At 39.4% G+C, this 16,244-nt stretch overlaps 1 protein-coding gene across 4 annotated transcripts in view; it reads right to left on the reverse strand.

Annotated features, from left to right (window-relative positions):
* Nucleotides 1-16,244, reverse strand: part of LOC105477272 (G3BP stress granule assembly factor 2) — an 82,618-nt gene that overhangs the window by 11,823 nt on the left and 54,551 nt on the right. Inside the window, exons 1-4 of one of the 4 annotated variants that reach the window (XM_011733709.3) lie at nucleotides 15,915-16,234; nucleotides 4,967-5,085; nucleotides 1,525-1,606; nucleotides 557-730 (exon numbers count right to left, since the gene is read on the reverse strand). In XM_011733709.3, the coding sequence (XP_011732011.1) occupies nucleotides 557-730; nucleotides 1,525-1,606; nucleotides 4,967-5,061 (351 nt within the window). In that variant the 5' untranslated portion in view covers nucleotides 5,062-5,085; nucleotides 15,915-16,234. Of the gene's footprint in view, nucleotides 1-556; nucleotides 731-1,524; nucleotides 1,607-4,966; nucleotides 5,086-15,725; nucleotides 15,880-15,914; nucleotides 16,235-16,244 lie in introns of those variants that run through there. The other 3 variants (XM_011733711.3, XM_024791408.2, XM_011733710.3) reach the window with 3 other exon arrangements.

Here is a 16,244-nt window from a genome sequence, read left to right on the forward strand (position 1 = left end):
CTATAGGAAACAACATTTATTCCATAAATACCCAGAAATCTGGTATTATATAAAAAAGCAAATTACATGGCATACACAATTTCTCATTTTAATACTAGAAATCTGGACTCAATATAATTTTCCAATGCTGAACATGCTATGATGTTTATATAAAATAAAAAGGTCACTCAAAAAAATACAACAGTAAAACTCGCCATTACTTTTGCACCAACCTAGAACTCAAGAAACAGCTATTTAATAGAAAATAAATCAACAGAACTTTTCTATTTTGTTTTCAAATGTAACCTTTCAAATATACCAATATAGTTTTTGTATTAATGTAATCTTAATCATCCATTTACAAGCTTATATCAGTATTTGACTTGTAATTCCAAATAGTCAAAGCATATGTACACACACACACACTCACTCACTCAAACAACAGGTCAAACACAAATTCTTCAAAAATAGCAGTATGCAAATCTAAATTTATTAGAAACCCTTGGACACTTCAAACCAACTAGCAACAGCCAAATTCAACCATATAAATGAAAACTAAATGAAATGAGAAACTTACTTCAGGAGCCAGAACAAAGGTTTGCATAAACTTCCTTTCTGGTTGTCCACTGTTAGACAGCAAACCCATGACCTGGACAACTACTCCATCACTCAAGGTTGCATGAGCATCCACATGACGAATTTTAGTATGACATTCACTGAAGTTCAGAGATAACACTTTGTGGTGTATATCCTTTATTAGGGAGGGAGGGAAAAATATAAACTCTTGTAATACTGCATTACCTACACAATACTATTACCTGCCCTCATTGATTTCCTTACAACTCCACAGTATTAACTACTTAATCTTCCTGACTGAACTGAATCCACTGACCATGCTATGCATCACTGCCAGACTGATGCTCCTAAAGAAGAAATCACAATAGCTCTCTGATATTGTGCAGTAATCTGGCTTTATACAGCTGTCTCCCACTTTTCTGTAATAAGTATTTAGTCATTCTCATATGTTGTCTGCTCCTTGAACTTACACATAATTTTACTGTGTGTTTGCTGATGCTATTTTTTGTCTACTTGTAATTCTTTATTTGGTAAGGCCAAATCTTATGGTCTCACATCCTCTACACAAAGTCTTCCTTCCCTGTTAGGTCACAGGAAACATATGTTTCTGGGCATTCCTATAGCATAGGGTTTAGCTCAGATTTGTATAAACTTAATACACTGTCTTAACTATCTGCTATATAAAATACATCAATGAGATAAAACATACTGTTCTCTTCTTTGTAGCCATCGCAGTATAACACCATGTTTCACACAAAAATGATGTTTAAGAACTCAAAGCATGTCTCACAATTATTGTTAAACTGAACAACTACTGACAATTTATGTTGACAATTACTGTCAAACATAAATTTCAGTTACCAATAACAATCATATTGAAAAAAAAAATCCATGGACATAAGAAGGCTATTTTTAAAAATCTCTGTCTTAACACAACATTTCTAAACTATATATGAAATTGATACTTACATTTTGGCCATAAACAGCTTCCTGGGGCTTTCCACTAGCATCTACTCCACCATGAACATAGGAAGAATTCCTGCCATAAAACCTGCAAAACCATAATTAATGATTAACACTGAATTGTCAAGAGAAGCCTAAGAGGCAGTAGAATTCTGGTGTCATAGACTAGGTTCCGGATCCGGCTCTGTCACTAGTTGTGTAATCTTGGACAGGTAAATTACTTAAGGTCTTTAAGTTCAGTTTCCTTGGTTATAAAACAGGAACAGGAACTACTACACAGGGTCGTTGTAAGGATTAAATGAGTAATGCACATAGAATGCTCTTAGTTTATCTGGCACAGTACGTAGACAATCATTAGATACTCATATCTAATTCTTATCACATATGGTTTTTGTTAAGTGGAAAAATCGGATATTTTTGACTATTTAGTACATTCTAAATACAGATGCTATAGTAACCGACCCTGTTTTTCTCTTCAGATACAAAGATTCAGCTATCTAGATTTGTTTGGGAATCACAGTTTAATACTATATTCAGATCTCCAAATGATTACTAATTCTAAAGGCTTAAACTGTTTAGATTTAAAATAACTGAAACAATTCAGAGATAAAGTCTAAAATCCAAATTACTTCAGCATCTAATTTTTTAATATTTCTGTACTGTTCCTAAGTATGTGTAAATTAGTCTTTTATTGGCATTATCCAAAGCAATTAGAATTAGAATCTTTCTAAATTAAGCTCAAAGACGTGAAGTTAATTTTTTCACAAAGAAAACGCAACTCCTATAGTAATAAAACATGTAAGAGCTTCCTTTATGCTAAGCAATGTTTTTAGTGTATTATGTGTACTGATTGACTTAATTTTCTTAACAATCTCATGAAGTACTATTATCTAAATAAACAAGCTGCGGTTCAGAAGAGGTTAAATTAACTCCCCTAAGGTACTATACCTATCAAGTGGGGCACCCAAGATAAGAACCTAGTCTAACTTGAGAGTCCATGCTTTTAGCCACTACTCTTACTATTAAATTTACACTATTTTCTCTCATGTACTACTGGCATCTTTCCTATAGAACAGTTTGGCTGTGTGTGTATCTGTGTGTATACACATGAAAAGTCTCAGAATGATCATATCTCTTTGATGCATTAATTCTTCCAGGAAAGTATCTAAGAAAATAACTAACTAGCAACATGCACAAATAATGCATGTTTCAGGATATGTATTAGTGTTGCTTATCACAAGTAGAAAATTATAACAACTTGAATTTTCATTAAGAAAGAAATTGGTCAAATAAGCTAGGTCTAAAACAAGTCTGTTACTGTTTAAACATGATGGTGTAGGGCCTTATTGTTTTAATTTTTTTTTTTTTTTGGTCACTAAAGAAAACAAAAAACCCTGTATCATGAAAAGACCAAATTTCAGATATCAAAGGGCCCTATTAATTCTATATCTTCCCCCAAACTCCCTCACATACACTGTAATCAAAAACATCTTTACTTTTACAATTAGAGAAAGACACAGTTATTCATATTACATTTATTTGCGGGGAAGATACATGTTAGTTACACTTTATATATACTACATTATAATAAAGTGGTTGGGGACACTACTCAGAACTGGGCCTGAATATTGGCTATGGTTAGCTTGTTTACTTATTGAGTGATCCTAGATGAATTACTAACCTCAACTGTCTAATAGATAAAGAGCTAATAAAAGTAACTTCACTTTAAGACTGTCATAAGGAGGCTGGGCGCGGTGGCTCATGCCTGTAATCCCAGCACGTTGGGAGGCTGAGACGGGCGGATCACGAGGTCAGGAGATCGAGACCATCCCGGTTAACACAGTGAAACCCAGTCTCTACTAAAAATATAAAAAAATTAGCCGGGCGTGGTGGTAGGTGCCTGTAGTCCCAGCTACTCGGGAGGCTGAGGCAGGAGAATGGCGTGAACCCAGGAGGCGGAGCTTGCAGTGAGCTGAGATCAAGCCACTGCACTCTAGCCTGGATGACAGAGCGAGACTCCGTCTCAAAAAAAAAAAAAAGACTGTCATAAGGAATACATGAGATAATATACATATGTAAAGTAATTAGAGTCTAGCAAACAGTAAATATAAAAATGCCTTCTTGAATAAAACAGATTACATGTATGTTCAAAAGAGCAAGACAAATTGCTACTGAAATGCTCATTAAGATGACCTACAGATAAAGGAATTTAAGTCTTTTAAACAGCCTTTCTCACGGGAAGTGGTAATATATTTATCCTTAACCCATTTGGCCAGTGTGTTCTGCAATACTTACAAAGTGTAACTCTTGTAAGAGTTTCACCTATCTTCTACTTGCTAAGATACATCAAGAACAAAAATTAAATACTACCCACAATATAAATCAATTTCACTTTGATCTCTGGAAAAAACAAGCCTACAGATGTCTACCTCTTGTTAAAACAGTAAATAAGGTTATTGCTGCTGTTTTACAAAGGAATACTATTTTACAGATTAGAAGAAATACAAATTTTCACAGTATAATCATTTAACTGATCCATTCCCCGACACTGTTTGGGATAACTTTAAAAAAAAAGATTTAAGCTGCTGATTTCAAATTGCATATTGGAACCCATTAGTTGGTCAAACGGTCAAACCCAAGATATGGTTTTTTTTTTTTTTTTTTTTTTGAGATGAAGCCTCACTCTGTCACCCAGGCTGGAGTGCAGTGGCACAATCTCTGCTCTCTGCAGCCTCCACCTCCCAGGTTCAAGCAATTCTCCCGACTCAGCCTCCTGAGTAGCTAGAACTACAGGCGCCTGCCACCACGCCCAGCTAACTTTCGTATTTTCAGTAGAGACGGGGCTTCACCATGTTGGCCAGGCTGGTCTCAAACTCCTGACCTCAAGTGATCCACCTGCCTCAGCCTCCCAAAGTGTTGGGATTGCATGTGTGAGGCGCTGCGTCCAGTCTCGTGTAAACTTTATATAGTTCTCCACCACCCACCCCAAAAGGCTTTTTTTGTTTTTTTGGTTTTTTTAATGAAATAAAGGTTGGGCTTGGTGGCTCATGCCTGTAATCCCAGTGCTTTGGGAAGGCAAGCTGCAAGCTGGGAGGATCGCTTGAGGCCAAGAGTTTGACGCCACAGAGGGCTATAATCACATCACTGCACTCCAGCCTGAGTGACAGAGCAAGACCATGACTCTAAAAGTAAAATACTAGAGTACATGTAAGTGTGTGCATATATATATATGAATGTGTTATGTACTAGAATATGACATAAAGTGTTTTTGTTACTGTGAGTTGCAGTCAAAAACACTTTCTGCCATCAAATGAATAAAATATTGAATACAGTTTAGACATGTTTACAAACATACTGTCAGATAATGAGACAGGAAATGCAAAATATATGTAGTAATATCCAAGAAAAAAAATAGATAACAATACCAAATTATTTGTTTAAAATTTACCTGTGTAAATATTCTGGAGCTTTATTCAGCAAAGTATAATACTGCCTCACAAACTCCCGCCCTACAAGCAGCGGACTGGGCTTCTCCATAACCATTTCTTTGCTGCACAATGTCAAATGCTAAGGGAGCAAACACAAGAATAACTATTAAAAAGTCATCTTTGTCATCAACCACCATGAAATAAATTTTCTTTTTAGCCAAATTTAGCAGTGGGGAGTTGTATACCAATTAGTGACACTAATGTTAATAAGTTCTGATAACTCACTACCATCAGACTAACCTGAAATAAATTTTCTTAGCCACACAAATGGGACCAAAATTAATGCCACTATTAAAAAAGTAACTTACAACAAACAGCAAAACAATACATTCCTAACTACTATCCATAAGGTAACCTCCAACATTTGTGTCTCCCTTTGTCTCTCTTTCTTGATTTCCCTACCCTTCAGGACAGGAAAATAGCATCTTTGTTATTTCTTATTCCCAAGGGGTCCAATGCTGCCTCAGACTAAGTATAAGTCCTTCTATTCACAGTGCCTTTTTCCTTTGGGGACCAAAATCTACTACATTCCTGGATTGCAGTGGTTTTATCCCAGGAAGAAAGACAGAGGGCACAAGTTAAGACTCAGAGATAACACTCATGGCAAAGCGCCATGACTTGTGTTTTTGTATTCTCTTTCCTTCTGGGAATTAATTTCACCATTTTCAAAATAGTAACAAGGATTAATCACCACCTATAACTTCAGTACTTAGAGATAATCATTTTTTACCTTTGATATTATGTCTCTCTAATCTTTCTTTCCACTAATTAAGCATCTAACTACATGAGATGCTGTTTATAATAAATGAAATCTCTGGTGAACAAGGTAAGATTCTAACCCTCGAGGAGTTTATAGTCTGTCAAGAAATATAAACAAGCAAAAACTGGTGCTATGATAATGTGCCTCAAAGTTAAAACCTACAAGAACAACTAGCACGAAATAAATACAATTTCTTTTTTGTCTTGTGAGACAGGGTCTCATCTGTCACCTAGGCTGGAGTGTAGTGGTACAATCATGGCTCACTACAGCCTCAACTGCCAGGCTCAGGCGATCCTCCCACTTCAATCTCCTGAGAAGCTGGGACTATAAGCACGCACCACCATACCTGGCTAATTTTTTAAAATTTTTTAACTTTTATTTTTAGCAGAGACGAGGTCTTGCTATAATGCCCTGACTGGTCTCGAACTCCTGGCCTCAAGTGATTCTCCCACTTCAGCCTCCCGAAGTGCTGGGATTACAGGTGTGAGCCACAAACAAAACTTCTCATCATTTGCTGTAAGAATATAGTCCCCAGATCCTCCCACTTCAGCCTCCTGAAGTGCTGGGATTACAGGTGTGAGCCACAAACAAAACTTCTCAGCAATTACTGTTAAGAATATAGTCCCCAGAACAGTCAAAATTATAACATTAGAAATTGGAGATTAGGAGGAGAGAAAAATGTGAAATATAACCTCTTTTATTTTATTTTGAGATGGAGTCTTGTTCTGTTGCCCAGGCTGGAGTCCAGTGGTACAATCTTGGCTCACTGCAACCTCTGCTTCCCGGGTTCAAATAATTCTCTTGCCTCAGCCTCCCAAGTAGCTGAGACCACAGGCACATGCCACCACACCTGGCTAATTTTTGTATTATTAGTAGAGATAGGGTTTCACCATGTTAGCCAGACTAGTCTTGAACTCCTGACCTCGTGATCCACCCGCCTCAGCCTCCCAACGTGCTGGGATTACAGGCGTGAGCCACCGTGCCCAGCCACCTGTTTTATTTTCAAAAGACCTATTACACTTAAAAGTACTAAAACAAACAAAAAAACAAAAAAAAAACAAAAAAAACAAAAAAAATCATAATAGCTAAGTGTGTATCTATTGGGTAAATCAGGATGCAGTTTAAATTCCTGCTTAGCCAGGTACAGTGGCTCCCGCCTGTAATCCCAGCATTTTAGGAGGCCAAGGTGGGCGGATTGTCTGAGGTCAGAAGTTTGAGACCAGTCTCGCCAAAATGGTAAAACCCTGTCTCCATTAAAATACTAAAATTAGCCAGGCGTGGTAGTCAGCGCCTGTAGTCCCAGCTACTTGGGAAGCTAAGGCAGGATAATCGCTTGATCCCAGGAGGCAGAAGTTGTAGTGGGCCAAGATCATGCCTCTGCACTCCAGCCTGGGCAACACAGTGAGGCGCCATCTCAATAAATAAACAGATTGGTTAATTCCTGCTTAAACTTCAGGTTGAGCCAGGAGGATCATTTGAGGTCAGGAGTTCGGGACCAGCATGACCAAGATAGTGAAACCCCGTCTCTACTAAAAATAAAACAAAATTGGCTGAACATGGTGGCACACACCTGTAATCTCAGCTACTCAGGAGGCTGAGGCACAAGAATCACTTTAACCTGGGGGACAAAGGTTGCAATGAGCTGAGATCACACTCCAGCCTGGGCAACAGAGCGAGACTATCTCAAAACAAACAAAGACAGACAAGAAAACACTGCAGGCTGGCACAGTGGCTCACACCTGTAATCCCAGCACTTTGGGAGGCGGAGGTGGGAGGAAAGCTCCAGGCCAGGAATTCAAGACCAGCCTGGCCAACAGAGAGATCCCATCTCTATACAAAAAAATTAAAAATAAAAAACAAATTTCCATGTGTGTTTACTTTAAATAACTAAAACAATTTCAGAGACAGTCCTGCATCACAGTCATTAAAATTGTGATACTATTTTTAATAAAAATCAAATACCAACTATAGTAGAGCTTACAAATAAAAAGTGTACCTTTACATACTTCTAGTGACTCACAATTCAACTTTTACATTATGTTTTTAGGTTCCTTGTTTCTTCCTTTCCAACTAACTTTCCCTCCTCTGTCTTTCTGAAACCCTCAAACTTGATTTACAAAAATCCCCAAATCTGTTTAAAATTTTCCATAATGCTTCACCTGCTTTCAAAAATAGTTAATTCACAAAGAGCGGATCCAAAAACTGCCATTTCAGGTGCCACTGATATTCCAGAAAACTGAAAACTCCCAATAAGGGTAACAACCCTAACGCAAAAAGGACTCATATGCTACATTTAAAGTAACAAAGCACTGGGCTGTGGCTCATGCCTGTAATCCTAGCACTTTGGGAGGTCGAAGTGCTTGAGACTGCTTGAGCTTAGGAGACCAGCCTGGTCAACAAGGCAAAACCCCATCTAAAATTAGCCAGGTACGGTGGTGCACACTTGTGGTCCCAGCTACTTGGGAGGATTGCTTGAGCCCAGGAGGTCTAGGGTGCAGTGAGCTTTGATCAGGATACTGCACTGCAGCCTGGCTGGCAGAACGAGACCTATCTCAAACACACACACACACACACACACACACACACACACACACACACACAGAGCTAAGCAACTTAACATTTTTATTTTGAATAATGAGGGTGGGTAAAGAACAGTAGACTCACCAAGTAAAATTTAACAAGGTAACTAAAATATGGAAATTATATGTATTTTAACACCATAAAAATTGATGGTAAAATAATACTAACACACGGGAAAATACTACATTACTCTCTGGACAAAATAACTATGCACAAAATAGTTTTCTTTAAATTGACAGTGACAGAAATACTATTAGGAATTTCCAGGTTTGGGGATTATTGTTTTCTTCTCTCTAGATTTCTGGATTTTCTACAGGAACACTGTTGTCATTTATCCCAAATTTCCCACCATATTCATAGAGTACATACTATCTATCATTTTTGTCACTTACATATTTGTTTCTCAAACCAAAATAAAATGGTACAGAATACAAATACCAGTATCACAGGTCAAAATGCTCTAAAGACTTGGTGTAACAAGGTCAAAAAAAGCTTCAATTTGCCCACTATCTACATGGTCAATGAAGTATAATGGCCAAGATATCATCAATTTAGAACAGAGAGACAGGAAAAGGCAGTAGAATATTTGATTTATCGATACTCAATAAATTAATACTTATTAGAAATATTGGAAGGCAGTAACTTGAAAAGTTAACTTCAAATGGCATATAAGTAAGGCAATGCTAATCTGGTAAAATCTAAACAAACAGGCATATATAACAGGTTATATAGAAAGCCGAGCTTTTAAGGTGCAGAGGAGGCTCCCACAGGAATGGTAAAACAAAATCAAGACTTAGTGAGAGAACAGTGTTTCAACTAATTACATCAGTTACTTCTTTAACCATTAACTCCGATTTGAAGCGACTCAGAATTTAGAGAGCCAAAATATAATTGATAGAAATCAAGCAGAAAATGATTACTAGAGATCAACCATCAAACGTTTGGGTAGTTGCAGGAAATAAGACTATGAAAATTGAGTAAATAATACAAAGTTCACGTTTATAATTCATGCACCGTCAGTGTATGTAAGAAGGTTGAGAAAAAGGAAAAAAGTCAAATTACACATTCAGAATAAAGTGATTACAAGAAGAAAGAATTGTGCCATTTTTATTCTTCATAGCAAAGCACCTTACAGGTAATCCATTTCTAGATCTGGGACCTTCCATTTCTTAAAAAAAGTTAACAAAATGAAACAAAATTCTGAACATGGGAGTGAGTAAAAGGTTTCGACTATCTTATCTATCTATGGCCATGAAAAAGTCATGACCTTACTGGATCTCGATTTCCTAATTTACAAATTGAGAAGCAATCCCTCGCCAAGCCTACAAGACTACACAGTTCTATAAAGATAGCCAAGGAGGCCTGGTGCAGTGGTTCACACCTGTAACCCCAATATTTTGGGAGGTCGATGTGGGTGAATCGCTTGAGCTCAGGTGTTTGAGACCAGCCCAGGCAACATGGCAAAACCCCGTCTCTACTAAAAAATACAAAAAATTAGCCAGGTGTGGTAGTGCACAAGTGTAGCTCCAGCTACTCAGGAAGCTGAGGTGGGAGGAATGCCTAAGCCCAGGAAGTCGAGGCTGCAGTGAGCCAAGATGGCACCACCGCACTCAAACCTGGGTAACAGGAGTGAGACCCTGTTTAAAAAAAAAAAAAAAAAAAAAAAAAAAAAAAAAAGATAGGCAAGATTAAAGGATACTTATACACAAAAAGAAATCCTCAGAAAGTTTGTTAGATCAGCACCTTCAAAGATAATCACCATCTTCAATAAAGTGGTTGTTAGCCTCACCTAACAATCTTTTTAGAAAAAGTGAAATACAATGTATCACACCCCACTTGTTCCAATGACACCTGAAAATGTGGAGAATCTCACACAGGAATGCAGAATGTAAGATTTTCTCTGTCACATTAGCTCTATACACAGACAAAGCTCTCTCATGAACAAATCCGTCTTTTACCTGTTCAAATGAAAACATAATCTAAGCCCGGGTACAGTGGCTCATGCCTACTTCCCAGCACTTTGGGAGGCCAAGGCAGGCGGATCATGAGGTAAGGAGATCGAGATCATCCTGGTTAACACAGTGAAACCTCGTCTCTACTAAAAATACAAAAAATTAGCCGGGCATGGTGGCACGTGCCTGGAGTCCCAGTTACTCAGGAGGCGGAGGCAGTAGAATTGCTTGAACCCAGAAGCAAAGGTTGCAGTGAGCAGAGATCACACCATTGCACTTCAGCCTGGGCAGTAAGAGTGAAACTGTCTCAAAAAAAAACAGAACCCAAAAACATTATCCAGTATAGTTTAGAGGCATTCTACTCTCCAACTCTGCCTACTGCACCTAAAATCCCTGTGAATCTTCATCAGAATATTTTATTCATTCCTGTTTCTTAAAACGTTTCCTCTGCATTTGCCTAGACTAATTCCTGAAGCACATGTACGTCAGCTCTCACAGAAAATTGCTCTTTGTCACCTGTATTTTCTGAATCTGTTAATAATACACATTGAGAAGGAGTGGAACATTGTAAATAATATACAATGAGAGGGAGTGGAGAACTGGTAGACATACATTCAGATTACAAAAGAAAGTCACATTAAGCTTCATTATCCTACAATGTATTTATATTTCCTCAGTTTCAAAATAATGGGAAAAAAAAAAAAACCCAAAGTTATCACTCTCCTTTCCTCAAACTTTGATTAAAATGTCACCTTTTAGGTAAGAAACATTTAGGTTTTTTGTTTACCATTTAAAGTTTAGTGAATCACTAGTATAATGGGGCTGTCTCCAAAACAATCAATCTCAGGCTACATTAATTTAGATGTAATATCTAAAATGAGTTGAAAATTCTAATTGAATATAGTGAATGGAAATTATAAGAAGGTAGATTTGGGTTCAACATAACTCAAAAATAACGTGAGTTGTCCAAATGTCAAATAGAGCTACTTAACAAGTAGTCAGTCACTACAGGTATTCCAGAGACTAACTGAATGATTTGGCACAAACATAGTAAGGGAGTTCATAAATCCAAAACAATGTAATTAGGCCATTCCAACACTACCTAAGATCCTAAAAGTCTGTTAACAAGAAGCAGGACTTTTGACTTCTCCAATACTCATCCCACACCTTCCTATCTGCAATGACTGAAACCCTATGAATTTATCTGGGCCCAGCGGAAATCCTATCCCCTTGAAAATCTTTCTACTTCCACTGAATTCCTCAACAGAATATAACTCTTTGCTATTAACTCTTAAAGTACTTTTGGCCTTTATCATGGCAGTTTATTGATCATACTCTGCCCTAAGTTACTAATTGTACACCTGTCTTCAGCTTCTCTCTATTCCCCTCTCAAATTATAACTCAGCTCTCCCATGAATGCAATTCTCTGGAAACATCACAATTCTTCTCAACAATGAATGACTTCTCAGTCCTCCACCCATCTGCATTATCAATGTTGACTACCTCCTCCTAACTCTTCTAGAGTTCTATAAGGCAAATTTTCCTTCTCATCAAAACGCAGAAGTTTTCAAGGTTCTGTCTTCTAACCTGGCAATTTCAGCTTCCGGTCTCATGTCTACCTAAATGTGTATCTAGTCTACACCAGAAGTTCAAATTTTACATTCGTCACCACATACTGAATACCTAGACATGACCTACATATGTCCCAACACACACATGCACCAAAGAAAGCTATTTCCTTATTTCTGTTAAAAGTGTCATAATCTTCTCAACTTGAAAGCTCAGTCATGATTTTCTCCCCTCCTTTAGCTTTGCCAAACTGTGAAATCCTTACAACTCAGAAGCTGGAATTTGTGCCCTCCTTTACACTCCCACTGTTCAGACCTTTTAGTTATTCTTCAAAAGTCGTTCAAGCCCTTGTATCATGTGTAGTACAGAGTAAAATCCAAACACCTGCATTCAGTTTGGCATCTAAGGCCCTATACAGAAATCCAGTCTGACATTCAATGTCATAACCAACCTTTCAAATTCATCTTCTACTATATACTTTCTCATTCCTGTATCAAATTCCATACAAATATTTTAATCACTTGTTATTATTCTCTGCAATTTCATTCTCTGGGCCTTTGTCTTACTTCATTCATTCCCATCCACAAGCTGAGTCAATGGGTTAGACAAAATAAATTCATTTCAACATTTATTTTATGGCTACTCTGTATGTACCAGAAACTACAAAAGGAAAAAGAGGCCGGGCGCGGTGGCTCACGCCTGTAATTCTAGCACTTTGGGAGGCTGAGACGGGTGGATCACCTGAGGTCAGAAGTTCGAGACCAGCCTGACCAACATGGAGAAACCCATCTCTACTAAAAACAGAAAAAAGTTAGCCGGGTGTGGTGGCAGGCGCCTGTAATCCCAGCAACTAGGGAGGCTGAAGCAGGAGAATCGCTTGAACCCAGGGGGCGGAGGTTGCAGTGAGCTGAGTTCTAAGTACTTGATATTAGTTATTATAAAAAGAATAAGACCTCTAGTAGTAGGATGCAGTTCTCTTTACCACATCGTGTTACCAAAGGTTATGTGGGTGCTAAAACACAGCTTATCTCCACTACAGGATACTTACCCCTTTCCCCTCTGGAGTCCCTCATTCATAGCTGGGCTCAAACTAGTCAGGTTTATTTATTTTAACTGAACCATGGACTATATCCATTTGCAACAGCTAAATGCATATCAATACTGGAACTTTCTGAAATTCCAGATGGTCTTTGCTTAAAGTAACTTGAACAATCTAAGGAACACTATACCTTTTTAAAGAAATGATCTTCAATCTTTCGTGGCACACCATTGAATGAAAGCTTCACAAAGATCTAAGAATCATAGTGGTACAAATAAATAATAAAAGTAAGTTATGGACTAAATCTCTTATTCAGGCTCCAAAGTTTTTTTGTTTTCTGTCGTCCTCAGAAGTTGAGAGAAGCTAGTTTTGAAACTCAGAAGCTATTAAAAGTGACCAAGCATTAAGAAATGGAAATGCTTGCTGTCCACAAAAATAAAGCATGTATTTGTACTATGTTGTAACGTTTAACAAGTAACCTACTATTTTCCTTTGTGTCTTTAAAATAGATAGGGCATTATCTTTATTTACAGAAAAGGATGTTTAGAGAGCCTAAGGAAAGGTGTTTGGGGTCCCCCAGTTACAGTAAAAAAAAAAAAAGAGGACTCGAAATCAGGTCTCCTGACTCTAATGATGTTTTCACTACATTTTGGTTAGGAAGAACCGCTTTGGAAGAGCAGCCAGCTCTTCCAACAATACAAAAATTAATTTTAAACAAGCAATTGTTAGCTCACGTGAAACTGTTGAGAAAAGTGAAAAGCAAAGGAATACGGCAGGCCAGTAACAGAAAACCCAAGAATCATTTTCAATACACCTATGGTTTCAAGATAGGGTAAAATACTTGGAAATTAGAAGATAAAAGTAAGTGGAAACACAACAGTCAAGAAACTAATTCTATTGCTTCTGAAGGTAGGCTAGGGAGTTGGACCAATTTATTCTATCGGATATTAAACAAGTGTCTACCAGTGGAGAGTAACTAAGTCATGTTTGTCCATTAAATCCTACTGAATTTAAGTCCAGACGCAACACTTTAGTTTTTGCCTTTCATCAACATTGAAAAGGACTCATTCACTGTCTCCACATTCACTCAAAATACGTGGAAAGTCTCTTCAAAGCAATCTAGGGGGAAAATGTTAAATCCTAATTATGGGTAATAAACAGCGATAATTTTGCAGGATAAGGAAGGGAAGTTTTCAGAATCTAAAGAGGCAGTGCCAACACTTTCTTCAAACCAGGAGTTGCCTGCTGACAAATCAACTGCTTAGCTGCTAACTGAACAGTTAAGTTAGTTACTCCACGAAATTATCAAATAACGTGTTTTCTTCTTTACCTTTTAATTTTTATCCCCATCCATCCCACAAGCATTCTGGCTCACTCTTGATGTTTTTTCACTATTACTAATATTTCGACCCTGAATATCAATCTGAGCTCTTAGTAAGCAATTCATTCTAGGTCCTTATTATTCCTACAATTCCTTGACTGCTTTTCAGAGTTAGTTTGTAAAGATTAAATCATAACATAAAGGCCCATATGAGTAATCTTAAAAATTTAAGAAAAATGTAACTACTGCTAAAGAAACGGTAAATCAATCCTAAGAGGTTCAAACGCCTCGTACAGTGTATCTCCTAAGACCAGGAATCTTGGATTATCAAAAGGACCACTGGATCCTAACAGGCCAAAAGTTTACTTAGAAACTTTGTTCACATGCCTAAGGCTATATTAACTGCCAAATATGGAGCTGGAGAAGAATTGCCATCATCTCCCACTCTAGTACACCGGGGCTCTCTTAACGGCAGTTAATGGTTCCTAGATCCAGGTACCTGCAACGCTAACGTTTGAAAGACTAGAACAAGGTACGGAGCCTTGAACCTAAAACCACAGTATCTTAATCCAAGTTAATATCCCACAACAATCATAGGGGAAGAAAAGGACAACTTTACTATTCCATCTAAAAGTGCACGTGCCTTTTTTGTTGTTGTTAGGAAGGAAAAGGCACTCTCCCACCCCCCCACCCCAAATCCGTTACAACATTAAGTATGTCTCGGGGAAAAAAACTGTTCTATGCAGGAAATTGTAGACGAAAATCTATATTCGCCCCAAAGCGGCACAGGGCCATCTTAAGAAATCTGCTTTTAGAGACGCAGGGAAAATTCTATAAGATTCCACAAACAAAATCAACACAATCTAGGGAAGTTTATGTTCCTTTCTGTCCTCCCACCCCCCAAAAAGCGGGAACCCATCCCTCAAAAGTCATTCCCGGGTAAATAAGGGATCGTCTGCATGAGAGGGGGACGAAGAAGGCGCACGTTACAGTTCCAGTATCCGAACACGTTCGGATTAAACCCGCGGTGGCGGGGAGGAGGGGGTTGGTCACAGACTACGGAACACTAGGTACTGGGTAAGCCAAGCGGCGGCTGCCTTCAAACACGGATTCTGTTTCCGTGCACAGAAATGGTGCCCGGAGGCCGCTACTTTCGCATCTGCGTCGCTTCTGCCTCCGCCGACAAAACCTCTTTTCCCCTCCCCCACGGGCGGGGCGGCGACGGCCTCCCCGCTCCGAAGGAACAGGGAATAAGAGCCGAAAACGATTCGGAAACAGGAACGGTGGGCTACCCACCCTAAAACATCCCCTCCAGAAAGCCTACTCCCACACTTCCTGTATTAAGCTTCCATCAGCGCGCCTTCAGGAGCTGCTGCGTGCCCCCCTACTTCGCCACCTCATCCCCAACAAACCTCAACCCCACCTGTGCCTTCGGAGCCCTCTGCACGCAAGACGCTCGCGGGTCACCTCCCTTCCCAGGCGGCCTCCCACCCCTCACCTAGAGGAAAGACTGGTCTTCTCTCACGCACACACGGCAGCGTAGAGAGCCGGCAAGAACAATGTCTCTGCCGCTACACCTCCGGCTCCCGGGCTCACACACCGGACGATCACCTCGCGCCGCGGAGTGCGAAGAAAATGTCCCTTTCCGAACACCACACCGACCTCCCCTCCCGGCCCCCGTACACACCTCCAGCCAACGGCGCCGGCGGGTACGTCGCGCGGAGGTCAGAAGAGTCGCTGAGGACCGGGTGCGGCGGGTTCTTCTTGCTCGCCGCCCCCTTCCTCCGACAACTCGGAAGCCTCGGAAGCCGGAGAGCCGCGAGTTCGTCTGCTTCACAACCACCTCTTCCCGGGCGCCAGGCGCTGCGACGAGCGACAAGGACCAGGGACGTCCCGCCCCCTTTGCCGCCGCCCCCTCTTATTGTTTTACCCCTGCCGAAAGGGCCAGGGAACCCCCGAGCACAGCGTCAGCCAATCACGCATCTCCTCCCGAACCGGGCCCAACCTTCCCGTGTCC

Source organism: Macaca nemestrina, chromosome 3, assembly GCF_043159975.1.
Source record: "Macaca nemestrina isolate mMacNem1 chromosome 3, mMacNem.hap1, whole genome shotgun sequence".
NCBI classification, from domain to species: Eukaryota; Metazoa; Chordata; class Mammalia; order Primates; family Cercopithecidae; genus Macaca; species Macaca nemestrina.